At 40.2% G+C, this 20845-nt stretch overlaps 1 protein-coding gene across 1 annotated transcript in view; it reads left to right on the top strand.

Annotated features, from left to right (window-relative positions):
- Positions 1-20845, top strand: part of ldlrad4b (low density lipoprotein receptor class A domain containing 4b) — a 77095-nt gene that overhangs the window by 47853 nt on the left and 8397 nt on the right. The window contains exons 3-4 of the mRNA XM_061820848.1: positions 10413-10561; positions 14070-14120. Coding sequence (XP_061676832.1) covers positions 10413-10561; positions 14070-14120 — 200 coding nt within the window. The remainder of the gene's footprint in view (positions 1-10412; positions 10562-14069; positions 14121-20845) is intronic.

The following is a 20845-nucleotide window of genomic DNA, read 5'->3' as shown; positions in this document are numbered from 1 at the left end:
GGCTCTGTGCTTTCCTCCTCTCTCTTCTTTGCCTCCTCTTCTTTGTCTTTGGCCCACAGAACCTGGATTTCCAACGACGCTCTGCAAATTAACTGTGCTGGGAGCGGACGTTGTTAACCTGGGCCGCGACTGATCCAAAGTTCACAAAAAGTGCTGCACCACTTGAGCTGAGAGATGGGGACGGTATTTTCCTCAAGGGCACCTCGACAGTTGCCAGAAAATAGAATCACATCCCTCTAACAAACTGTTGCTATTTTTACATTTTGCTCACAGCACAATATAATCCACTACTAGTTGTTTCTGACATTGTTTGTGTCACACATTTCCACAAAACAAAAGCAATTTCTTGTTCATGAAGTAACGTCATCATCCTCATTAATCAGAAATCTAACCATGACCTCAAAATGCATTACATTTTCTGTTCCTGTATTCCGTGAGTGGCTTTTAGAGATGATTCAATTACACTTTTGTGGATTACCATGACCTCGATGACTGGGAATCTACACAGACATCTTTCCAGGACGTAAATTTTAAAATACAGTTATGCTTGCAACATCATGGGTTTTGAAAGCATCCTTTGTTATGAGTGTTATGTATTCTCATCTAGCACATTTTGTCTCACATGGTCTGTCACTGGTTTTGGTTCTTACTTTTTTTTTTAACCCCCTTGTCTCACTGTCTATATCTTTCTAGTCCCAGTTATACTTGTAGAGTCATTTTGATACTTGTCGAGTGATTTTTCCATGATGCATAACTTTGAATAATCAACTATTTTTCTATTCCGGATTTAATTGCACTAAATAAGGAGGACAGCTGAAGTGACTACTTTACTGTTGGAGACCATGAGGGGAAAAAAAAAAATAAAGATTTCTCTTGGTCCCTGTGCCACACATTCATCCTCACATTGGTTGACAAAAGCTTTCTTCCAGGCCGATGCCAGACGTCTAGACATTGCAGAACATTTTCCTTGGGAGAAAAAGGGAGGTGTGTGTTTGTGCGTGTGCGCGCGTGTGTGTGCTCGCACCAAATTGTAGCTTTGCTCTCTTGCCTTTTGTCCCTTTCCTAACGTTCTCTTATCCTTGTCCAATCTCTAAGTGTTGGTCGTCTTCACTCCCACTCTCTTCCCATCTTCTCTTAGTGCCACTGGGTGAGTGTGCATGCCAGCTACATCACTGCCATGGTCCCCCAGCAGCTCCAGGCTGTGTTGATTACAGTACTATGCTACAGTGTTAACAAGGCTACTGTCAGTGGCAGCAGACAGGGCTGTGCGCGCGTGTGTGTGTGTGTGTGTGTGTGGGGGGGGGGGTGGTTGGCAGATAGCAGGATGTGAGCTCAGCAGGCCCTACAGTTTAGCTAGATATCTCAGGAGGTCCAAGTTTAAGATATGAATGAATTCTTTATATTTGGTCTCTAGTTCAGTTAACTTTCTGCATGGTTATACAAGACCAGATTGGTTGAAAGGGACTGAATTTGGTTTACGTGCCTGGAACTTGAGCACCATCCTTATGATACTGCACTGACAATGTCTGCCGAATAAAGGAAAAAAGTGCTCCATTTCACAGTCTTCTATCATGTTGATTTCTGTAACTTTGAAAAAACCATGAAATATAAAATGGTTTCAGAAGAAATAATCAACAAAAACAGTTATTCACTTAGATTTTGTTATGTTTATAAGTAAAAGACAGTCACTAGTCAGTGCAACAAAGTTTCTAGTTTTTAATTCCCCAAAAATAGTCAAGCTCTGTCTTGTACTCATGGGCTACATTTTCCTGATTTGCGACCTGTTAGAGCGATTGCTTAAACTGGTGTTTTAGCTTTTGGGACTATGTATTTTTTCTGCTCTCATCTATTATTTAGTCTGAAGTTAACAGGTGCCTAACCGTACATTCTGCACACACTACTGTACTACGACCACTCTACTACACTATTTCACTGCATCACAGACAAAACAGTCAAGATTGTTGGCTCCGACTTGTTTCGGACCCTAAAATAGGGACGAGTTCACTCTCAATACAATCTTATTGGATAATCTTATGAGATTTAAGATTGTCTAGCATTTGATGTGTTTTATCGGCAAGAGGCAACGTCAGGACAAAAAGAGGCTGATCAAGTGCGCTGTTTTTTAAATTGCTTTATATACAGATAGCTGTAATCCTAATTTTCTACTCAGGCCCAAACTTGATGAGGTTGCTTTTTTAAGTTACATTCTGTAAGTGGGTGAACAAAAAATATTTGGCTGCCTGTAGGAATTAATTTATAGTCATTCTATGTTGCCAATGACTTTGTCATTGCAGTCTGCACTACGCAGCACAGTGATAGCGACAGTGCAATGATTTACTCCATCCATGGATTATCTGAGTGCTTCAACTGCCACCACGATTGCTACGCTGCCCACAGTGTTTTGTTTGTTACAGTCGTGGTACGCTTTTGAGTGATGCTTACATTATTCCATGCACAGACTCAATAACTTGTTTCATCTTCAGGTAATTTAACACTAATCTGCCTGTTTTCACCAAAACATCTTTGTTACACATTTTGGAGATTACTGTTGTTTCCAAATGATAAATGTTACATGACATTTTCTTAACTATTTCTTGCTCCCAGGTTGCTCCTCCATGTTATCTCCACCTAACAAGAGCTGCCGCGGGGCAACAAAATCTAATCTAAATTCAATGATCCCCGTTTTCCATATCGAGCAGAAATCAAACATTTGACTTGAACTTCACAGTATATCGCTCACCATTAGCCCCAGGGGGATACCAGTTGTGAACCATTAACTTATGCAATCTGCAATATACAAATGTATGAATTGCCTGTTTGGAAGTAGGGGTAGAAATCGCCAGGTAACGTAGGAGATGATATATATGACAATATTTTAGCCAACAGTGTTACAGTCTATCAACTGTATTTGCATTTGTTGATGCATTAGAAGAATGCCTTCTTCTAAAACCTAATAAAACCCAAGACTTGACTCAGATCAACAGGCTTTATTGCACTTTTACAGCGAATAAAATAAGTATTTGAACACCCTGCTATATTGCAAATTCTCCCACTTAGAAATCATGGAGGGTTCTGAAATTTTCATCGTAGGTGCATGTCCACGGTGAGAGAGATAATCTAAAAAGAAAAATCCAGAAATCACAATGTATGATTTTTTTTTTTTAACAATTTGTGTGATACAGCTCCAAATAAATATTTGAACACCTGAGAAAAACAATGTTAATATTTTCTACAGTCGCCTGTTTGCAATTATAGAGGTCAAACGTTTCCTGTAGTTGTTCACCAGGTTTACAGACACTGCAGGAGGGATTTTGGCCCACTCCTCTACACACATCTTCTCTAGATCAGACAGGTTTCTAGGCTGTCGCTGGAAAACACGGAGTTTAAGCTCCTTCCAAGGATTTACTATTTGGTTTAGGTCTGGAGACTGGCGAGGCCACGCCAGAACTTTGATATGCTTCTTACGGAGCCACTGCTTTGTTTTCCTGGCTGTGTGCTTCGGGTTATTGTGATGTTGAAAGACTCAGCCATAACCCATCTTCCATCCTATGACTGAGGGAAAGAGGGTTGTTCCCCAAAATCTCACGATTCTATCCTAAATACAGTGTAGTCATCCTGTCCCATGTGGAGAAAAACACCCCCAAAGCATGATGCTACCACCCCCATGCTTCACAGTAGGGATGGTGTTCTTGGGATGGAACTCATCATTCGTCTTCCTCCAAACACGAACCAAAAAACTTTCTCCCATGACTCCTCTGTATCATCCAAATGGTCATTGGCAAACTTAAGATGGGCCTTGACGTGCTGGTTTAAGCAGGGGAACCTTCCGTGCTATGCATGATTTAATACCATGACGTCTTAGTGTATTACTAACAGTCACCTTGGAAAGCTCTTTTCAGGTCATTGACCAAGTCCTGTCATGTCGTCCTGGACTGATTCTTCACCTTTCTAAGGATAATTGAGACCCCACGAGGTGATATCTTGCATGGGGCTCCACTCCGATTGAGATTGATCGTCATGTTTAGCTTCTTTCATTTTCTAATTATTGCTACAATAGTGGACCTTTTTTCACCAACCTGATTGCCAATTTCTCCGCAGCCCTTTCCAGCCGTGTGGAGTTGTACAATTTTGTCTCTGGTGTGTTTGGACAGCTCTTTGGTCTTGGCCATATTACAAGTTTGAGTCTTACGGATTGTATGGGGTGGACAGGTGTCTCTATGCAGCTAACGATCTCACACAGGTGCAACTGATTCAGGATAATACATGGAGTGGAGGTGGACTTTTAAAGGCGGACTAACAGGTCTTTGAGGGTCAGAATTATAGCTAATAGACAGGAGTTCAAATACTTATTTTCAGTAGTATCACACAAATAGTTAAAAAATCATATTGTCATTTCTGGATTTTTTCTTTTAGAATATCTCTCTCACGGTGGACATGCACCTACGTTGAAAATTTCAGACCCCTCCATGATTTCTAAGTGGGAGAACTTGCAATACAGCAGGGTGTTCAAATACTTTGTTCACCATATTTAAATGTAACAAAACTAAAATGAAGTAAATAATCACAAAATGATGTACAAAATATATTTAAAATTGAAATTGAAGGCATAGTTTTAGAATTTGTTTCCACATTACCAAATAATAAAATTTTGTTTTGCCATTCTACAGATAATTTATCAAAACTACTCTTCGGTCTTGTTCAAATTTTGTTTTGTCTGAATTTGTCTACTAACAGACTGTGGCTGTTTTTTATTGACCACCTCTTTGCACTGACTGGTCTGTTGAACTGTTTGACCTCTTATTGGCCCACATCTCTCTCTCTCTCTCACTCTCTCTCTCTCTCACTCTCTCTCGCTCTCTCTCTCTCTTTCTCTCTGTGTACTCTCCCCCTCTCTGTCTCTCTCTCACTCTCTCACTCTCTACCCCCCCCCTTGGTTTCTGTCTATCAGGCTTTCAAGCAGACCAAAGTGTCCCACCCTATCAAACAGAGAAAAATGTCCATCGGCTGACTCTAGATCACTGTATATTTGCTATCCTTAATGCTTATGCTCCTTAATTGTTACATTATTTGCATGTTGATAGGATGTGGTGTGTCTGGTATCCTGTGCTTTAGCATTGTGGGACTAATAAAAGGTTATCTTTTATTATAAAGTTTATACTATTCATGTACTTTTCAATAATAGGATGATGTTCTCAAATAACATAGTGACCTACGACTAATTTCCCTATAATTTGCTCTTCAAAGTTAGCTATCTCCGTTATAACGCAGTCTCACCCAGACCACACTGATAAATGTACAGTAGGGTACCACCCACTTATTTTAGGGTTTTGTGACTTTATCTGATAGCAATTAGCATGGTACTCGTGTCTCTCTTGTCCTCAGTTCTTTGTTATATTTGTCTAAAAGTGTCATTTATTTGCTGTCATGGAGGCGATGATTTGTGGCTTATGCTGTGTTGACAACAAATGCAAGGTTCTGCGGCTCGGCATTGTATTTATCTTAGTTAGCTATAGCTCGTAGTTAGCTTCATGGGCTAACTCAAAGTCGCAAGCAAGCAGTAATCCACCCCCGAACAGTGGAAAGCTGTGAGGTTAGGTGACAATAGGAAGACTCCATTTGGACTTGTAGCCGCTGACCTCTTAATAATTAATCGTGACAAGCAAAATTGCTTTATTAAAGTAAAAATGTTTCTTACGTTTTTATATTACCAGTAGTTTGACTAACGTTTATGCTTATTTCACATTTATGGTTGATTCAGTGCACTTTGTAGGAGTTTGCCCTTTGTCATTATCGAACCGTGAATGTAGTGTGTGGGTGTACATGTGTGTGTGTGTGTGTGTGTGTGTAGTAATGCGCGCTGCTACAGAAGCAGTTAACTCCGGTGTTTGACAACAGCCGTAGCAGCGTGGCCGTTTTCCACTTCCTCGTGTGTGCTTCTGCACCTCTTTGTGCCCTGATTACGTTGTGTATTTAAGCCTTGTTTTTCATGCCACTTGTTGCCAGATCGTTGTCTGTATACGCATGTGTGTTCACAAGCATCAGTAAACCTTCCTGAAATCTACAATTACGCCTCGGCTTCCCTTCATCTCAATCCAACCCTCTGCCTCGTTCATGACAAAATCAAGTTTATCATTACTGCTAATACTCTGGTGTTTCGTAATTCGAGACGCCATCATGAATTTTGATCTCGTTATGTACAAGACAGGGTGAATTAACGAGAATTGACAAGAAAATGGCAGCACCATGTGCTGGAGAAGGAGTAAAAATATTAAAATAAAAAAATCAAAAATACTGACTGACCCTAGTTCTGAAATGTTGGAAATCCGAACCACAACATTTTTCTGGTGCCCAGATACTATTTTTTTTTACCATCAATGTGACTTCTGGTGTTTCATGGTTTTGCTAATGGCTTTGTAGTCTGGTTGATACTTGGTGAAGTTAAGGTTCTTGCAGTATAGGGTGCTAGTTTTGATTTGCATTGATGAGTAGCGCCTACCCGACGGAAGAAGCTGGAAGAGCTGGAAGCCAAGATATGGAGGATCCGAAAGGATCCTGCCCGCTCTGGTCCTAGTTCATGTGGCGTACAAGTCTTCAAGGGTGGATAGCGTGTTGCTGACAAGCTGGGGAGTTGGCCTCCTATCCACTATATTTTGACAGCTGTCGCAACGATACACTCTTGTGCATGCGTTCTTTGCATCCCTTATCCCCCTCCCCCTGGCTGTTTGAAAAGTCAATCTTGGGGCAAAAAAAGTGTGGGCACCCCTGCTTTAGACAATAATGTCAGTTGTTCATGTAGTGCTACTTGTGTCATCAAAGTTATACAATGGTAGTTTTTGGTCTTGCCACTTAAATACAAAGAATTCTTCAGATTTTCTGAAACTTTTGATGTTATGGACCGTAGCTCATTAAATCCCAAAATTCCTTGCAGTTTTACCTTGAGAAATGTTCTCAACCGGTAGGACTATTTGCTAACCCTCTTGACCAATTGATAAACCTTGATGCCCCATCCCTGCTTGTGTGCAACTAAGCTTTTTGGTGATGCACCATTTATACCCAATCTTGACATTCACCTGTTTACACTTTACCTCTTCAACTGTGGAATGTTCCGATTCTTTCAACAACAACAAACAATGCATTGCCCATCATTTTTTGAGCCTGTCCCAGTTTTTTTCTTTTTTGAGGGGGTGGGGGGAGTCATGTTCCAGTCATCAAATTAAAAATGCTGAGAATATTAGTAGAAAAACAATAACATTCATAGGTTTGAACACTTACCTTTATGGTGTATTAACTTAAATATAAGTTGAAAAACGATTTGCAAATCATTATATTCTGTTTTTATTTACATTTTACACAACATCCTAATGTCATTGTAATTGTGGTTTGTACTATTATTATAACGTGGAAAATTTAGTCTTCATTATCCTACCATCCATGTTTTTTTTTTTTTTAATGTGGGTGGAAACCAGTGTACTTAGAGAAAACCAATGGAAGGATGATGGAAACTCCACACACAGATGCCAGATTTAAACCCAAGACCACAGAAGTGTGAGGCAGTTTATATGCCCTGTGATTGGCTGGCAACTGGTTCAGGGTGTACCCGAAAATAGTTGGGATAGGCTCCAGCGCACCCACAACCCTAGTGAGGATAAGCAGTACAGGAAATGGATGGATTATTGTTCTACCCTGTTATTGACTGCCAATTAGACCAGGGTGTACCCCGCCTATTGCCCATCATCAGCTGGTATACGCTCCCTGACAACAAATTGCGCTAGATGGCTTACTGTATTATTTTATTAATTGCTTTTGTTCAGTTTGACTATTTAGCGACTCAATCTCAACTTGGTGATGACTTGAAGAAGGCATGTCGTCAGCTAAGGGCTGCCTTCAAGCAGAGTTCTTCATAGCGCATTTTATTCGACATTGGCATTTAAAAAGGAATTCCTAATTTTCACCTAGCGGTTCTTACAGTCCATTGATCACAACTGTACACACTGATGAAAGGTGAATAGAGTTCACCCACACTTGCCAAATTAGTGTGCATGCTTGTGAAGGGAGGGTCTCAGTATCTCTCTATTACTTCTGTGTTTACATTTTATGATCCATTTTTAGACTGTGTATTGGTGCTTTTCAACAAGAACCACTAAGGTCCAATTTTTTACGTGGTATGTCTTGTAATTTTAACTATTTATGTGGGTCTCTGGGTCTATTCTCTGTATCATATATAATTATATGTTTCAACCAATTTATTGTTCATTGACATTGTTTGTTTGTCAACTCCCAACAATTTGATCACGTTCACATGATTTAATTCAACGCAATAGCTTTTCTTTTCACATCATGAGAAAAAAAATCCCGAAGGTTATCGTCAATGCAAAAATGTCAGACTACAAAGGTAAAAAGGGTACTCCAGACGTCAGACTGATATTGTTTTGACAAGTGGATTACTGTTGTAATAACATCTGACTGGTGCTGGTAATGCAGACTGCCAGCACACAGCGTTCTCTTGACCACTGTCAGAGTTAAGTGCTGTATATTGTGTTCTGGAGGCTCTGAACTGTGTGTCTGCAGTGGTTTTAGGCATGATGTGCCTTCTCCCCCTTCTGACTTTTTTTTTTTTTTTTTTTTTTTTGCATGCTCCTCACCTTTTTTTCCCCACTCTTAACGCCTCCTTGAGCTTCCTTCCCTTCAAATGTTTTGAGACAAGACTTCAAACTGCTGTCACAGTATTTATGTTTTCAGCTTGTATAGTTTTGACACTTTTTCAACATCAGATGAACAGAGGAAGCGATATTTATACCAGGGTTCCAAAAAGGCCTGTTTGACTTGGTTGCTGTGCAACACACACCCTAATAACGGCTCACAAGTCTATGACGTCACATCTCAGACGGTGCGCCTCAGCTTTCTGGAATGGGAATGCACATGCATGAAAACTAAAATCCCCTTGTTGTTGATCTTTTCCCTCGTGACGTCTTTGCTAAATTTGATTGTGCAAGCATCATTTGATTTAAAGACTGTACAAATATTTAATTCTCTATGGCAATGACTTTGGACAAAAGACGGTATTATATACTCTGGTTACCAGTCAATAGTTTATAATGTTTAGTCTGTTTATTCAAGCTAACGTGTAAATAGAAAGTTTAGGTAGTTGTAAATGAAATTCAAATAATCTATGCATACTGGTCCAATACATTCACTTCTATAGTCTTGCTTTTCACGAATAAAATACTCTTGACACAGTACACAAGTGGTTAGCACATCCTCCTAACTGTTCAGAGGTCTTGGTTTGAATTTGGACTCCAATTTTTTTGTATGGAGTTTGCATGTTTTCTCCGGGTACTCCAGTTTCCTCTCACATTCTCAAAGCATACATGGTAGGTTAATTGAAGACTCGAAATTGACCGTAGGTGTGAATGGTTGCTTACTGGCTGGCAACCAGTTTAGGGTCAAAGTCAGCAAGGATTGGTTCCAGCACAACTGCAACCCGAGTGAGGTTTAGCGGTTCAGGGAATGGATTGATGGCTTGAAAAAAAAAAAAATCATTATAGCTTACCTATCACGGTAGGAGGTGGTAGGTATTGCATGTTCACAGTCTGTTTAGAAGTACGGTAGGCATAGATTGAGTCCCTCCCAAAATTGCTTATCACTTTTATAGCTCAAGGATGTTGAGTTTGACTTATGCTACCCCCTGCTGGTTGGTGTTTAAAAAATACAGCCTAAAATGCATTTAACCATAATTTTGAGCCCACTTTTGAAAAATAATTTGATTCCCTTACATTCACGTTTGCTTGTTAAAAGCTTTTTTTCCTCTATTAAAAACCAGTATTAACAAAAGCTTAATGTATCAATTGGATAAAATAGAAATCACTTCCGAAGTGGTTATGATATTCATATCACATTATAAAGATCAAACAAATGTTCTTTCAAAAAAAATAAATTAAAAATAGAGGTCCAAAACAATAATCATAAAGTATAGACTGTATGGAGTTTTTTTTTTGTTTTGTTTGTTTTTTGTCTTTTTAGGTTTTGCGCCATAGCTCAGTGGTTAGAGCTTTGGTTTGGTAGACCAGGTGTGGTGGGGCCTCTACTCCCCAAAAGGGGTTGCATCAGGAAGGGCATCCGGCGTAAAAACTGTGCCAAACAAATATAAGCGTTCATCTGAGATGTCACACTATGGCAACCCCTAATGGGACGCACCAAAAGAAACTTACTTAGGTCTGTTTTGTTTGACTGTACAATGTAGTTTCAATGTCTTCCCACATAGACTTCGGTAAAGATATTTCACACAACCTTCATTTGGTTAGCCTAAACATCTGGCTGTGGATCTTTATGTCGATACTTTTCTGTATTTTTTGTGGACCCACAAAACACTTTGTAATGCCACTTAAGTTCTTTCTCCTTGTATGTGTGTGCAGCTGAACTGGAGTTTGTTCAGATCATCATCATCATTGTGGTGATGACAGTCATGGTGGTGGTGATCATTTGCCTGCTCAACCATTACAAGCTCTCCACCTTCATAACAAGGCAGAGCCAAGCTCGCAGGCACAGCCATTCCCTGCAGCAGGTTAGTATCACTCGGTGTGACTGAGCCATTGTTGGCTAAAAGAAACACAAGTTACATACTGTACTGAGTTGTTCTGATTCACATGTTCTTCAAAGAATGTGTCTGCTAGATGCCCTTGTCTGGGAGCTTGAACTGCTTGTGTACTTCTGTTTGTGTTCTCACTGGATGCTCATTCATTGTTAATGTTACAATACTGTGCATTTGTTCCTTAGCAAACCAAGATGAACAAAGCTTACCAGGTTTGTCTTTAACTCGTCAAAAGTCAAATGAATCTTCCACTGCCGAAACCTCTTCTCTCCTAACTATGAGTAAACCTGCTAAATTGGTTGCTTCAGAGCCTTGATGTTTAATTCACCACAGCCCCGTCTAGACTGTGGCACCTCTGGCCCTGTTCTGAAATGTCAACACGCTGTGCAGAAAAACACCCCCAAAGCATGATAATCTACCACCCCCATGCCTCACTGTAGGGATGGTGTTCTTGGGATGGAACCATGTGCAGAAAAAAAAACCCTAAGCATGATGCTACCACCCCCATGCCTCACAGTTGAGATGGTGTTCTTGAGATGGAACTCATCATTCGTCTTCCTCCAAACACGGTTGGTGGAATTATGACTAAAAAGTTCAATTTTGGTCTCATCTGACCACAAAACCTTCTCCCATGACTCCTCTGTATCATCCAAATGGTCATTGGCAAACTTAAGATGGGCCTTGACATGTACTGATTGAAGCAGGGGACCCTTCCGTGCCATGCATAATTTCAAACCATGACGTCTTTGTATATTACTAACAGTCACCTTGGAAACAGTGGTCCCAGCTCTTTTCAGGTCATTGACCAAGTCCTGTCATGTCATCCTGGACTGATTCCTCACCTTTCTAAGGATCATTGAGACCCCCCAAGGTGATATCTTGCATGGGGCTCCACTCCGATTGAGATTGATCGTCATGTTTAACTTCTTTCATTTTTCTAATGATTGCTCCAACAGTGGACCTTTTTTCACCAAGCTGCTTGGCAATTTCTCTGTAGCCCTTTCTAGCTCTGTGGAGTTCTACAATTTTGTCTCTGGTGTGTTTGGACAGCTCATTGGTCTTAGCCATGTTACAAGTTTGAGTCTTACGGATTGTATGGGGTGGACAGGTGTCTTTATGCAGCTCACGACCTCACACAGGTGCATCTGATTCAGGATATTACATTGTGTGGAGGTGGGCTTTTAATGGCGGACTGACAGATCATTGAGGGTCAGAATTCTAGCTAATGGACAGGTGTTGAAATACTTATTTTTAGGGCTATCACACAAAAAAAATCTTTAAAAAAAATCATACATTGTGATTTCTGGATTTTTCTATTTAGATTATCTCTCACAGTGGACATGCACCTACGATGAAAATATCTGACACCTCCATGATTTCTAAGTGGGAAAACTTGCAATATAGCAGGGTGTTCAAATACTTATTTTCTTCACTGTATAAAAACTGAGAAGGACTAAACAAAAATGGCATTGGAGAGAAAATCATATTTCACAGATTACAAAATGCAAGTAGTGAAATATGCTGCTACACTTAGTGTCCGGATGGCTTCTTTGGAGCATGCAAAGCTCTACTTGTGATGGGTAGCATGTGCGCGCACAACACACCACAGTTACAAAATGAATTAAAAGTTATCAACTTCATACCTGCCAGCAACTGTGAAGGTTTAACGAAAATACTCCAGCCAGTTGATATCACTGTCAATCACAGCTTTATGAGAGGCTTGCGCAACCTGTGGGAGTAGTGGATGATGGATGGAGAGCACAGCTTCACGGCAACCGGAGGAATGCGCTAATAGTTGGAGTGGGTTTGCTTATTGTGCAGACTAAAGCTATCCTCCGATAGGTTCATTGTTTGCACTCAAGCTTTTTATGGCAAGCTACTGGGTGACTATTAACTAAGCAGCTAATTAAACTTTCCATTTTGCAGTTACTGTGGATATGCATGTCCTTAATAGACAAAGCTAATACATTCATTTTGTCATCCTTTTTTAGTTTCACTCTGTCTGCTATTTTACAGTACTTTACAAGGCAGGTGGATAACCAACAGCACTTTCATTTTGACAAGTTTAGTCTATTTTGTGTTGAGGCAGTTGAGCCTTTCAAGATTTCTAGTTGGATGTGGAAATATATGCAAATTTAAAATGATTTCTAAATAACTTATTTAATAAAAGGTGCATACATTTTGTAGGTCTACTGAGATATGTAAGTTGCAACTGTAAATTATATAGATATAGAGATTTTTTTTATGTCCTGTTCCATTGTTGGGTCAAACGGAATGGAGGATCTGTATCCCTTTTATACAGTTTTACTGTGTCACAGTGGAGTTTCTAAGCTTCCTCTGTGGTTTCTTAATATTATACTTGAAGTTTGAGAATCAGTCGGTCAGTCGAACAGAATACAGTTTCTGGGGGGGGGCAAAAGATTGCTCATGGTTTGAAAGATTTGTAACAAGATAATATTAAATGTAAATATTTTTCCAAATTTTGTTCCAATTATCTCCACCCCAAAAATTGTAAAAAAAATTGAATTGCTGGTCCACCCCATTTGAGAAATTGAGGGGAATGTGGCCCGTGAACTAAAATTTGTTTGACACCCTTGCACAGAAAAAATAATCACTGGATTAAATGTTCAAACAATCCATTTTTTTTTTAATTCCAAATTTAGTGTAGTTTATCTGTTAAGTACAATATAGTTGTCTTTAACTTTTAAGTTCACAATATTTGTGTTTCATCTTTAAGGACTGGTTGTATTCAAATAATTAGGTACAATCTTTATTTAATTTCTTTGATACATTTTAATGGAATAATCAAAAGTAGCTATTGTATTTTCTTATATTTGGGCGCAGTGCTAAAGTTCAGTGTACTTTGTGTTCTTACACTAATAAATATAGCTTTTAAGAATACAACCTGTCTTAATTTTTCATAACATTTGGGGCTACAGTAGATAGTAGTCGTTCATGGTTGTACTTGGTAAAAACCACGTGATTTTTTTTTTTTTTTTTTTTAAAGGGCGTACCTTGTGTAAAAAGGTTTTCCAACCAAATATCTAGAGCTATTTCACAAGAGTATAGATAATGTGTTATTTATCTGTACAAGCTATTACACTGTGTATGGATTTTGATGAGACAAATGGCCATGAGGAGTCGAAAATGACTGGTCCATTGGCCTGGTGCTTTTATCATTGGCAAACACCAAATAATTGCTCTGCGAGCATCCATTTACATATTTTTCCCTCAATTCTCCTTTCACACTTTTGCTCCATCCCATCAAAACTCAAATTGTTTAACAGAAGCAGACACACTTGCAAAAATGCAGCATCAGAATCCAGAGCCATAGTTTTCGGCTTTTTTTGTTCAAAGTATGAATGCAATAAAACGTCATTAATATCTGATCACCTTTTCAGTATTAGACAAAAAGAACGATTGGTTTAATTTGTACTTTAACGACAAACGTTGCATTGTCTTTTTTTTCCTTTTTGTGTAGGATGGGTGTCTGTGGCCTTCAGACAGCAACTCGCGCCAAGGAGCCACCGAGGTAACACATCGTGACACTGAACACTCCTGCACTTAGACTACCAGACTGTGTGTGGGGGTAGACTGAGCCTTGAATAAAATCTCAAATAGCAAAACAGAATAAAAAACAAATGATCAAAGTTTTATTTTCAAGCAAATAGCATATCCACTCTAGACCAAACACAAGCGTACCAAGATATCCTGTAAAGTTTACTGATTGCCTTTGTTAGCACTCTGGATATGTACCCTATTTTCCGGACTATTAGTCACGTTTTTTTTTTTTTTCATAGTTTGTTCCGAGGGTGCGACTTATTCTCCTGAGCGACTTGGATGTGAAATTAACACGTTATTACATCCATCCATTTTTCGAGTCTCTTATCTATTTTCACACTGAGACATGGCCCATGTATCTGATGACGTATGGAGAGCACAGCCTCCGGGTGAATCAGCCATGGAACTTTCCAGGAAATCATTGGATTGCTCGAAAAAGTATGGGCTTCCATGACACCAAAACGATCCTGTCAGGATTCAGAAAGGCTGGAATAGGCTAGTTGTAAGTGCCACCGACGAGTCTGGCCTAAGCGATGTAGAAAAGGAAGCAGCGCGTCGTCTACCGCTGGAGTTGGCAGACTTTTTTAGAAGTGACACAGAGGATGAAGATTTCATTGGATTTTAGTTACCCGACATTTGGAGTGACACGGATTGTTTTGGTAAACTTCTTCGTATGTTATTTATGCTACAGTTATCGGAATAACTCTCAATGTTGTATTAACATACCAGGCACATTCTCAGTTGTGTCATGTAACGCAAGTATACCGTTCAGCCTGTTGTTGCCTCTATTCTATATTAATTTAAAATTGTTTATTTAAATTTAAATGACGTCTGTTCTTGGTGTTGGATTTTATCAAATAAATTTCCCCAAAAATTCGACTTATACTGCAGTCCGACTTATATACAGGGTTCGCACGCGGCCCTAAAAGTCCCTAAAAACCCCTAAATCTTCGAAGGTGCATTTAGGGGCTCGTAAAAGTCCTTAAAATCTGCGAAAACCGGTCAAGCCCCTAAAAAGGCCTTAAAAAAACAAAGGGAGGACCTCTATCGCTAAAATTCTCCCCAAAAAATAAATTAATCTTTTATTTAAAAAAAATAGCGATCCATCTGGCGTCCAAATCAGCCGGAAATTGTCAATGGAAGTCACCGTGTTGACAACTAGTCGCCATCTTGTCGATATTCCATTGTTTGTTTCCGGGAGTAGGCATTTCACTTCGTCTTCGTTACAACGTAGCGTAGTTCTTTCATCGATCCAACTTGTATCACGGGGAAGTGCATTTTTCAAGAAGCTTGGGTTGACAATAAGGAGTTTGGGAGCTGGGTTCGTCGAGATCCAAAAGATCGACACATGTTTTACTGCCATCTGTGCAAGCAGAGTTTTACCAGCTTGAAAAGATGGGCGTCAAAGCGCTGGAGTCGCACCGGAAAAACAGGAGACACGCTGATTTGGCGAAGATTCTCTCATCTTCCATTGCTATGAATCTGTTTCTAAAATATCAAGATAGTGAAGCATCAACTTCAGGCAGTGGTACTACCAGTGCATGCGCACTAGGGAACGCAAAAAAACGCTTACTTTCATGACCGGTTTTAACCGAACAGCTGTAGCAAAAAAACGGTACCATTGTGGTGTTTACATAATTCACCCGCGGGACCTCGAGTTGGGGTGCGGGGTTCCGCACAAACTGTTTTTGTTGTTGCTCTTCCGGAGTGACGAGTTCAGAGTTCCCCCCGTTTTGCGAGTAGTGTTTTGATGTCTGCCAATCAACTTCAGGCAGTGGTACTACCGGTTCATGCGCACTAGGGATTGCAAAAAAACGCTTACTTTCATGACCAGCTAGTGTTTTGATGTCTGCCAATAAAACAAGTTTACGCCCATACTTTGGAGTGTTTCCTCGATGCCATGTTATATTCTTTGATTTAACTGAATGTTCTTTTGAGTCCAACTTTACTCAAACAGCGAAACTTGAAAAAAGTGGAAATGATGTTGAAAAAATAGCGCAATGTGGAGAACCGGAACCGGAAGAAATGATTGGAAATTTTAACCGATTTCTAAAGTCCAATTACGGTTTCAAAACCCGAAAACCGGTTATAGCCGGTTATTTGTAACCGGTTGCGATCCCTTATGCGCACCTACAGTTGTCCAGCCAGAAGTCAGGCTTTATGAATGTAGTTCAATACACGAAGACGGACTCGTTAAAGGCAGAGATCGTGTGGACTTTAAAAGTGATCTGCAGCCATTACAGTTACAAATCTTGATAAAATAATTCGAAAGTGTTTGCAGGCATGTTCCCAAACAGTGACATTGCTAAAAACTACCACTGTGGGGAAAGGAAGACTTCGTACCTGGCTCCATTTGGCATCGCTGCCCACTTTTCATCTCTACTTCCTCAAAGCCAAAAAAGCCAGAATAGAGACTGACATATCAACGCTTATTGAGAAGGCTGACAGGCTGTGTGAGAAGGCAGAAGAAAAGAGGAATCTGAGGTTTATCACCGAGACCAATGCACTCAGAGGCAGAGCAATGGACAAGAGAGCCACTTTGGCACCTCTGCAGCAATAAATAGAGGAGGCACTGGGTAGGCTCAAGGAGCTAGAGTAGGAGTGCTGAAACAGACATCAGTAGAAGGCATTTGTGTGTATATAGTTGCAATTGTAGTTAGAATCTGTTTTTCTGTATACTGTTATGTGAAGATGTTTACAATGGTCATATCAATGAGAACTACCACAAGGGGCAACAGGTGATCACTGTCACAGGTACTGAGGTACTGGAACATTTGATGAACCAAGAACGGTTGATGGCACCATTGGGTGAGTCTTTTTTCCTTACTCTTGATTTCCCACGATGGCCCTAAATTTTTCGTGTCGCCCCTAAATTTTTTCCGTGTCAGCCCTAAATTTTTCGTGTCAGCCCCTAAGAATACCCCTAAAAAGCCCTTAAATTTTGAGTATGAACCCTGTTATGTTTTTATCTTCGTTTTTATGGATTTTATCGGTGTTGCGACTTGTACTCTGGAGCGACGTGTAGTCCAGAAAATATGGTACAATAACTAAATGTGTGGATTTGTTGTTGCGTTTTTTTTTTTTAAATCATGACTAAATTGTAAAGCCTTAGACATTTCTGTTTCACAATGGCTATTGGATTTCAACTTTCAACACAGCAACCAGCTTGCTTTAAATTAAACTTACAGCAAAAGAACAGTCCAGTACTAAAGTACTTTAAAGAGTATCTAAATATGTACATTAGAGATGTATACCTGGTGAAACTGAGAAAACAAACTTTCTCATTTATCTGTTGTTTTTCCCGTCAACTTCGCCTGTTTCTCCATGTGCACGGAGATTAACAAAATACTCTGTATTCTTGTTCTGAAGTGAAGGTTGTTATGTTTGGAGATGCCGTTTAAGCTTTCTTGGGATCATAGCACTGGTGGATAGCTTTTAACCACACACTAAGCAAAATGGAGTTTGTATCATTGCATCCCAGGCAAGAGTAAATCTAAATCAAAGCTAGCTTTCGTGATATTGCCTCACACCAAAGACTTTCCACAAGTAAACCACCTTTGGTTTCTTTTGACCTCCACTCATAGTTGGTGCTTCAGCTGGGTCAAAATTTTGTTCAGGGTCCAATTCTTAGTTAGCATTTCTTTTCAAAGACTTTTCCATCACTGTCACCGTATAGATTCGCTAGCAATAATGTCACTGCCACATGACATATCGCTAATCAAAGTAATTAGCTGCTGATTGCCATCCACTGATACAGAAGTGTATGCTGTTATTACTCCGCAGATCATTGGGCAGCACAGTCGCCGACCGCACATTATTTGCGGATTCATTCGCAAAAATATTTTTACACCAATTAGGTGAAATTGGATGATTTCTCACAGCACACCAGACACTAAGCCATAGTACAGTGGTTGAAAAACATTGGTTTCAACAACTCAGGACAGAGAACCTTTTGTTTGAAGAAACCCTTTTGTTTGAAGAAACCCACATTTCCAAGAGAGCGAAAGTACTGAACGTGTGTGACGGGTGTTTCTTGTTGCTCAGGGGGTCGCCTTTTAGATTGAGTGCTTAAAAATTAGTGCTTTTTTTGGCTTTGGGTTTCAAATGTGAGATCTGCATATGATGTTAAAGGTCTACTGACATGTAAAGCATGATTTTTTTAGTATGTTTTAAATGAAAAGAAGGTAGCCGGAATGGACCCATCCGTTTTTTCACCACACGTAATTATGCATTCGTATACGTATTTTTGTATCTCCCGCCATGAAAATCCTCTTGAGGCATTCATTTTGGAGAAGAACTGGGTTCCAAATGAGAGGTAGGTGTGTATGAAGCTATTTAAAAAAAATAAATAAATGAAAAATAGTTTGGGGGGGACGACGTAATACTTTCAGTGAGCGACCGTGCCTGGCCGCGGCGTTGTCGTTGCTCGGGGCTGAGTACGCTACATACTGTCATAAATGCTTTCGGGGAGTCTGTTGTTAGTTAGAAGTGATCCGCATATCATCTAATTATGGCTCGAAACGATAGGGTAACATTGCGCCTTCACTTTTGTGAGATTTTCTCTTTGAAAAGTGCTTCCATGTCAGAAGGGGCGTCGGAAATATCCGAAAATCTCTGTTGTTCGTCTCCCATAGCAGCTGTCCCAGTGTGACAGCTGTAAATGACAATATGGGTACCACTTGGATGTCGAGTGAGACTTCCACAACTCTGCGCATGAATGACACGCTCTCTGCTCATATTTTTTTATTTTTTCGTATAGACATTGAAGTGAATAATAATATATGCAGTTTTCATAACAATGTTTCTTTTACAATGTATATAGGGATGTCAGTTAAAACAAACCATGAAGACCAGACAGCTGTCTATGGGAGAAAAGCAAACCATTTTGAAGCTGAGAGAATATGGGAAATAGATCAGAGCTATTGCACAACCATTGGAGCTAGCCAATACTACAATTGGAAATGTCCTGAAAATAAAGGGAAATGCTGGTGTACTGAGCAACACACATTTAAAGGAAGAATCTCTCCAAAATTCATATGTACAACAAACCCTCCAATGTGAAGTAATATTACTACATATATTTTGGACATTAATTGAAAAAAAAATGAAAATAAAGAACATTTTTGAAATCCAAGCAAAATCTGAATATGTGCCAGCTTTCACAGCCAGACCCGGAGCCAACGTCCTTGACCCCGCCCCTGACGTCGCTGGAGCTTAGCATTCGTTCTAGCGAGGCCAAGATGCCGATGTGTTGTGCACCAAATTGCAACAAAACTGAGAAATCGCACCCAAATTTGTCCTTCTTTAAACTCCCGTGGGGTCAACCTGACAGGATAAAGCTGTGACTCTCACAGTTGAGGCTCATTCATCAGCTGGGACTATTTGGACGCATCTAACAATTACTGGTTATTAGCCGCTTACCTATAACCTCTTGTGCCAGTACTGTATAAGCAATAACATACTTTATGCGGCCGCACGGTGGAGCAGCTGTAAAGCGTTGGCCTCACAGTTATGAGGACCCCCATTCTTTCAAAACGAGCCTGTGTGGAACATCTCCGAGGTCTATGTTATGCTCCTCCGTCACCATCACGCCCCCTCTCCAACACGTCAAGTTCCGCCAGTGTGTATTCTGGCTCAAATGCTTAAACATTGTACAATATTATTTTTGTTTTGTTTGCTCAATGGCGGGGGTAGTAATGACACGGAGCATTGACTTGCTGTTATACTCGCTTTATTGGCTCTTAGCACACAACACTTCCTGGTGTGGCGGTCTGACATATCCTATTTACGGCGATGCGTGCGTGCACCAACCCCGCCCCCCTGCCGCCGGTCGATCGCAACAGGCTGGCTGCTTGAAAAGTAGATCTTGGGGTAAAAACGTCTGGCCACTCCTGCTGTATATGTTCTACATCTAAACCAACTCCTCAGAAAAGCATCAAACACATCTCCGCAGTCCATATATTGGGATTATTGTTCGTCGTCAGTCCCACCCCCCCTCTCCAACACGTCGAATGCCGCCTGTGTATTCTGGCTCAAATGCACAGGCATGAACATTGTACATTATGATATTTTTGTTCTTGTTTGTAATTATTTTTCACAAAAATCGGCCTCAAAATGACAGATAATATACGTTCTCTGTTCGGTGAAACATATCCACGAGCAATGGGGGGTCAGAACAGCAACCACTGCAGGCATGGGAAACGCTGATTGGCTGTCAGTTTTCCAGCAGGGCTCATTGGAATATCTGAGCTAGAAAGGAATTTCGATACTTTTCCAATTTAGAGACGTTTCTTGGTGAAATCTGTGGATTACTCTGGCATTAAAAAAAAAAAAACACTGAACCCTCATCTAGTAACGTTTAACGTGTGTTCCCATTCCTATTACCATGGACGAAGTGTTCCTTTAACAGGCCAGCCAACGGACTCAACAGCAGTGAATGGCGGAAACATTGTAAGAGCTGTGAAGAAACACAGGAAAAAAAAGTCAGTGACATCACTATCAACATCTACAAGGAGGTTTTAAGATATCACAATCCGCCAGTCAAAGAAATCTTCAAGTGAATAATTACACAGGCCATACCAGAATATCCTAACTACTCATCAGCATAGCATCAGAAGGCCAGATTGGATTTTGCAAAGAGATTTGCCACAAAAGTTTTGGAACAAGGTTTTATGGACTGATGAGATTAGCCTCTAC

This window comes from Syngnathoides biaculeatus, chromosome 5 (genome assembly GCF_019802595.1).
Source record: "Syngnathoides biaculeatus isolate LvHL_M chromosome 5, ASM1980259v1, whole genome shotgun sequence".
NCBI lineage: Eukaryota > Metazoa > Chordata > Actinopteri > Syngnathiformes > Syngnathidae > Syngnathoides > Syngnathoides biaculeatus.
This window is presented reverse-complemented; position numbering and strand designations above follow the sequence as displayed.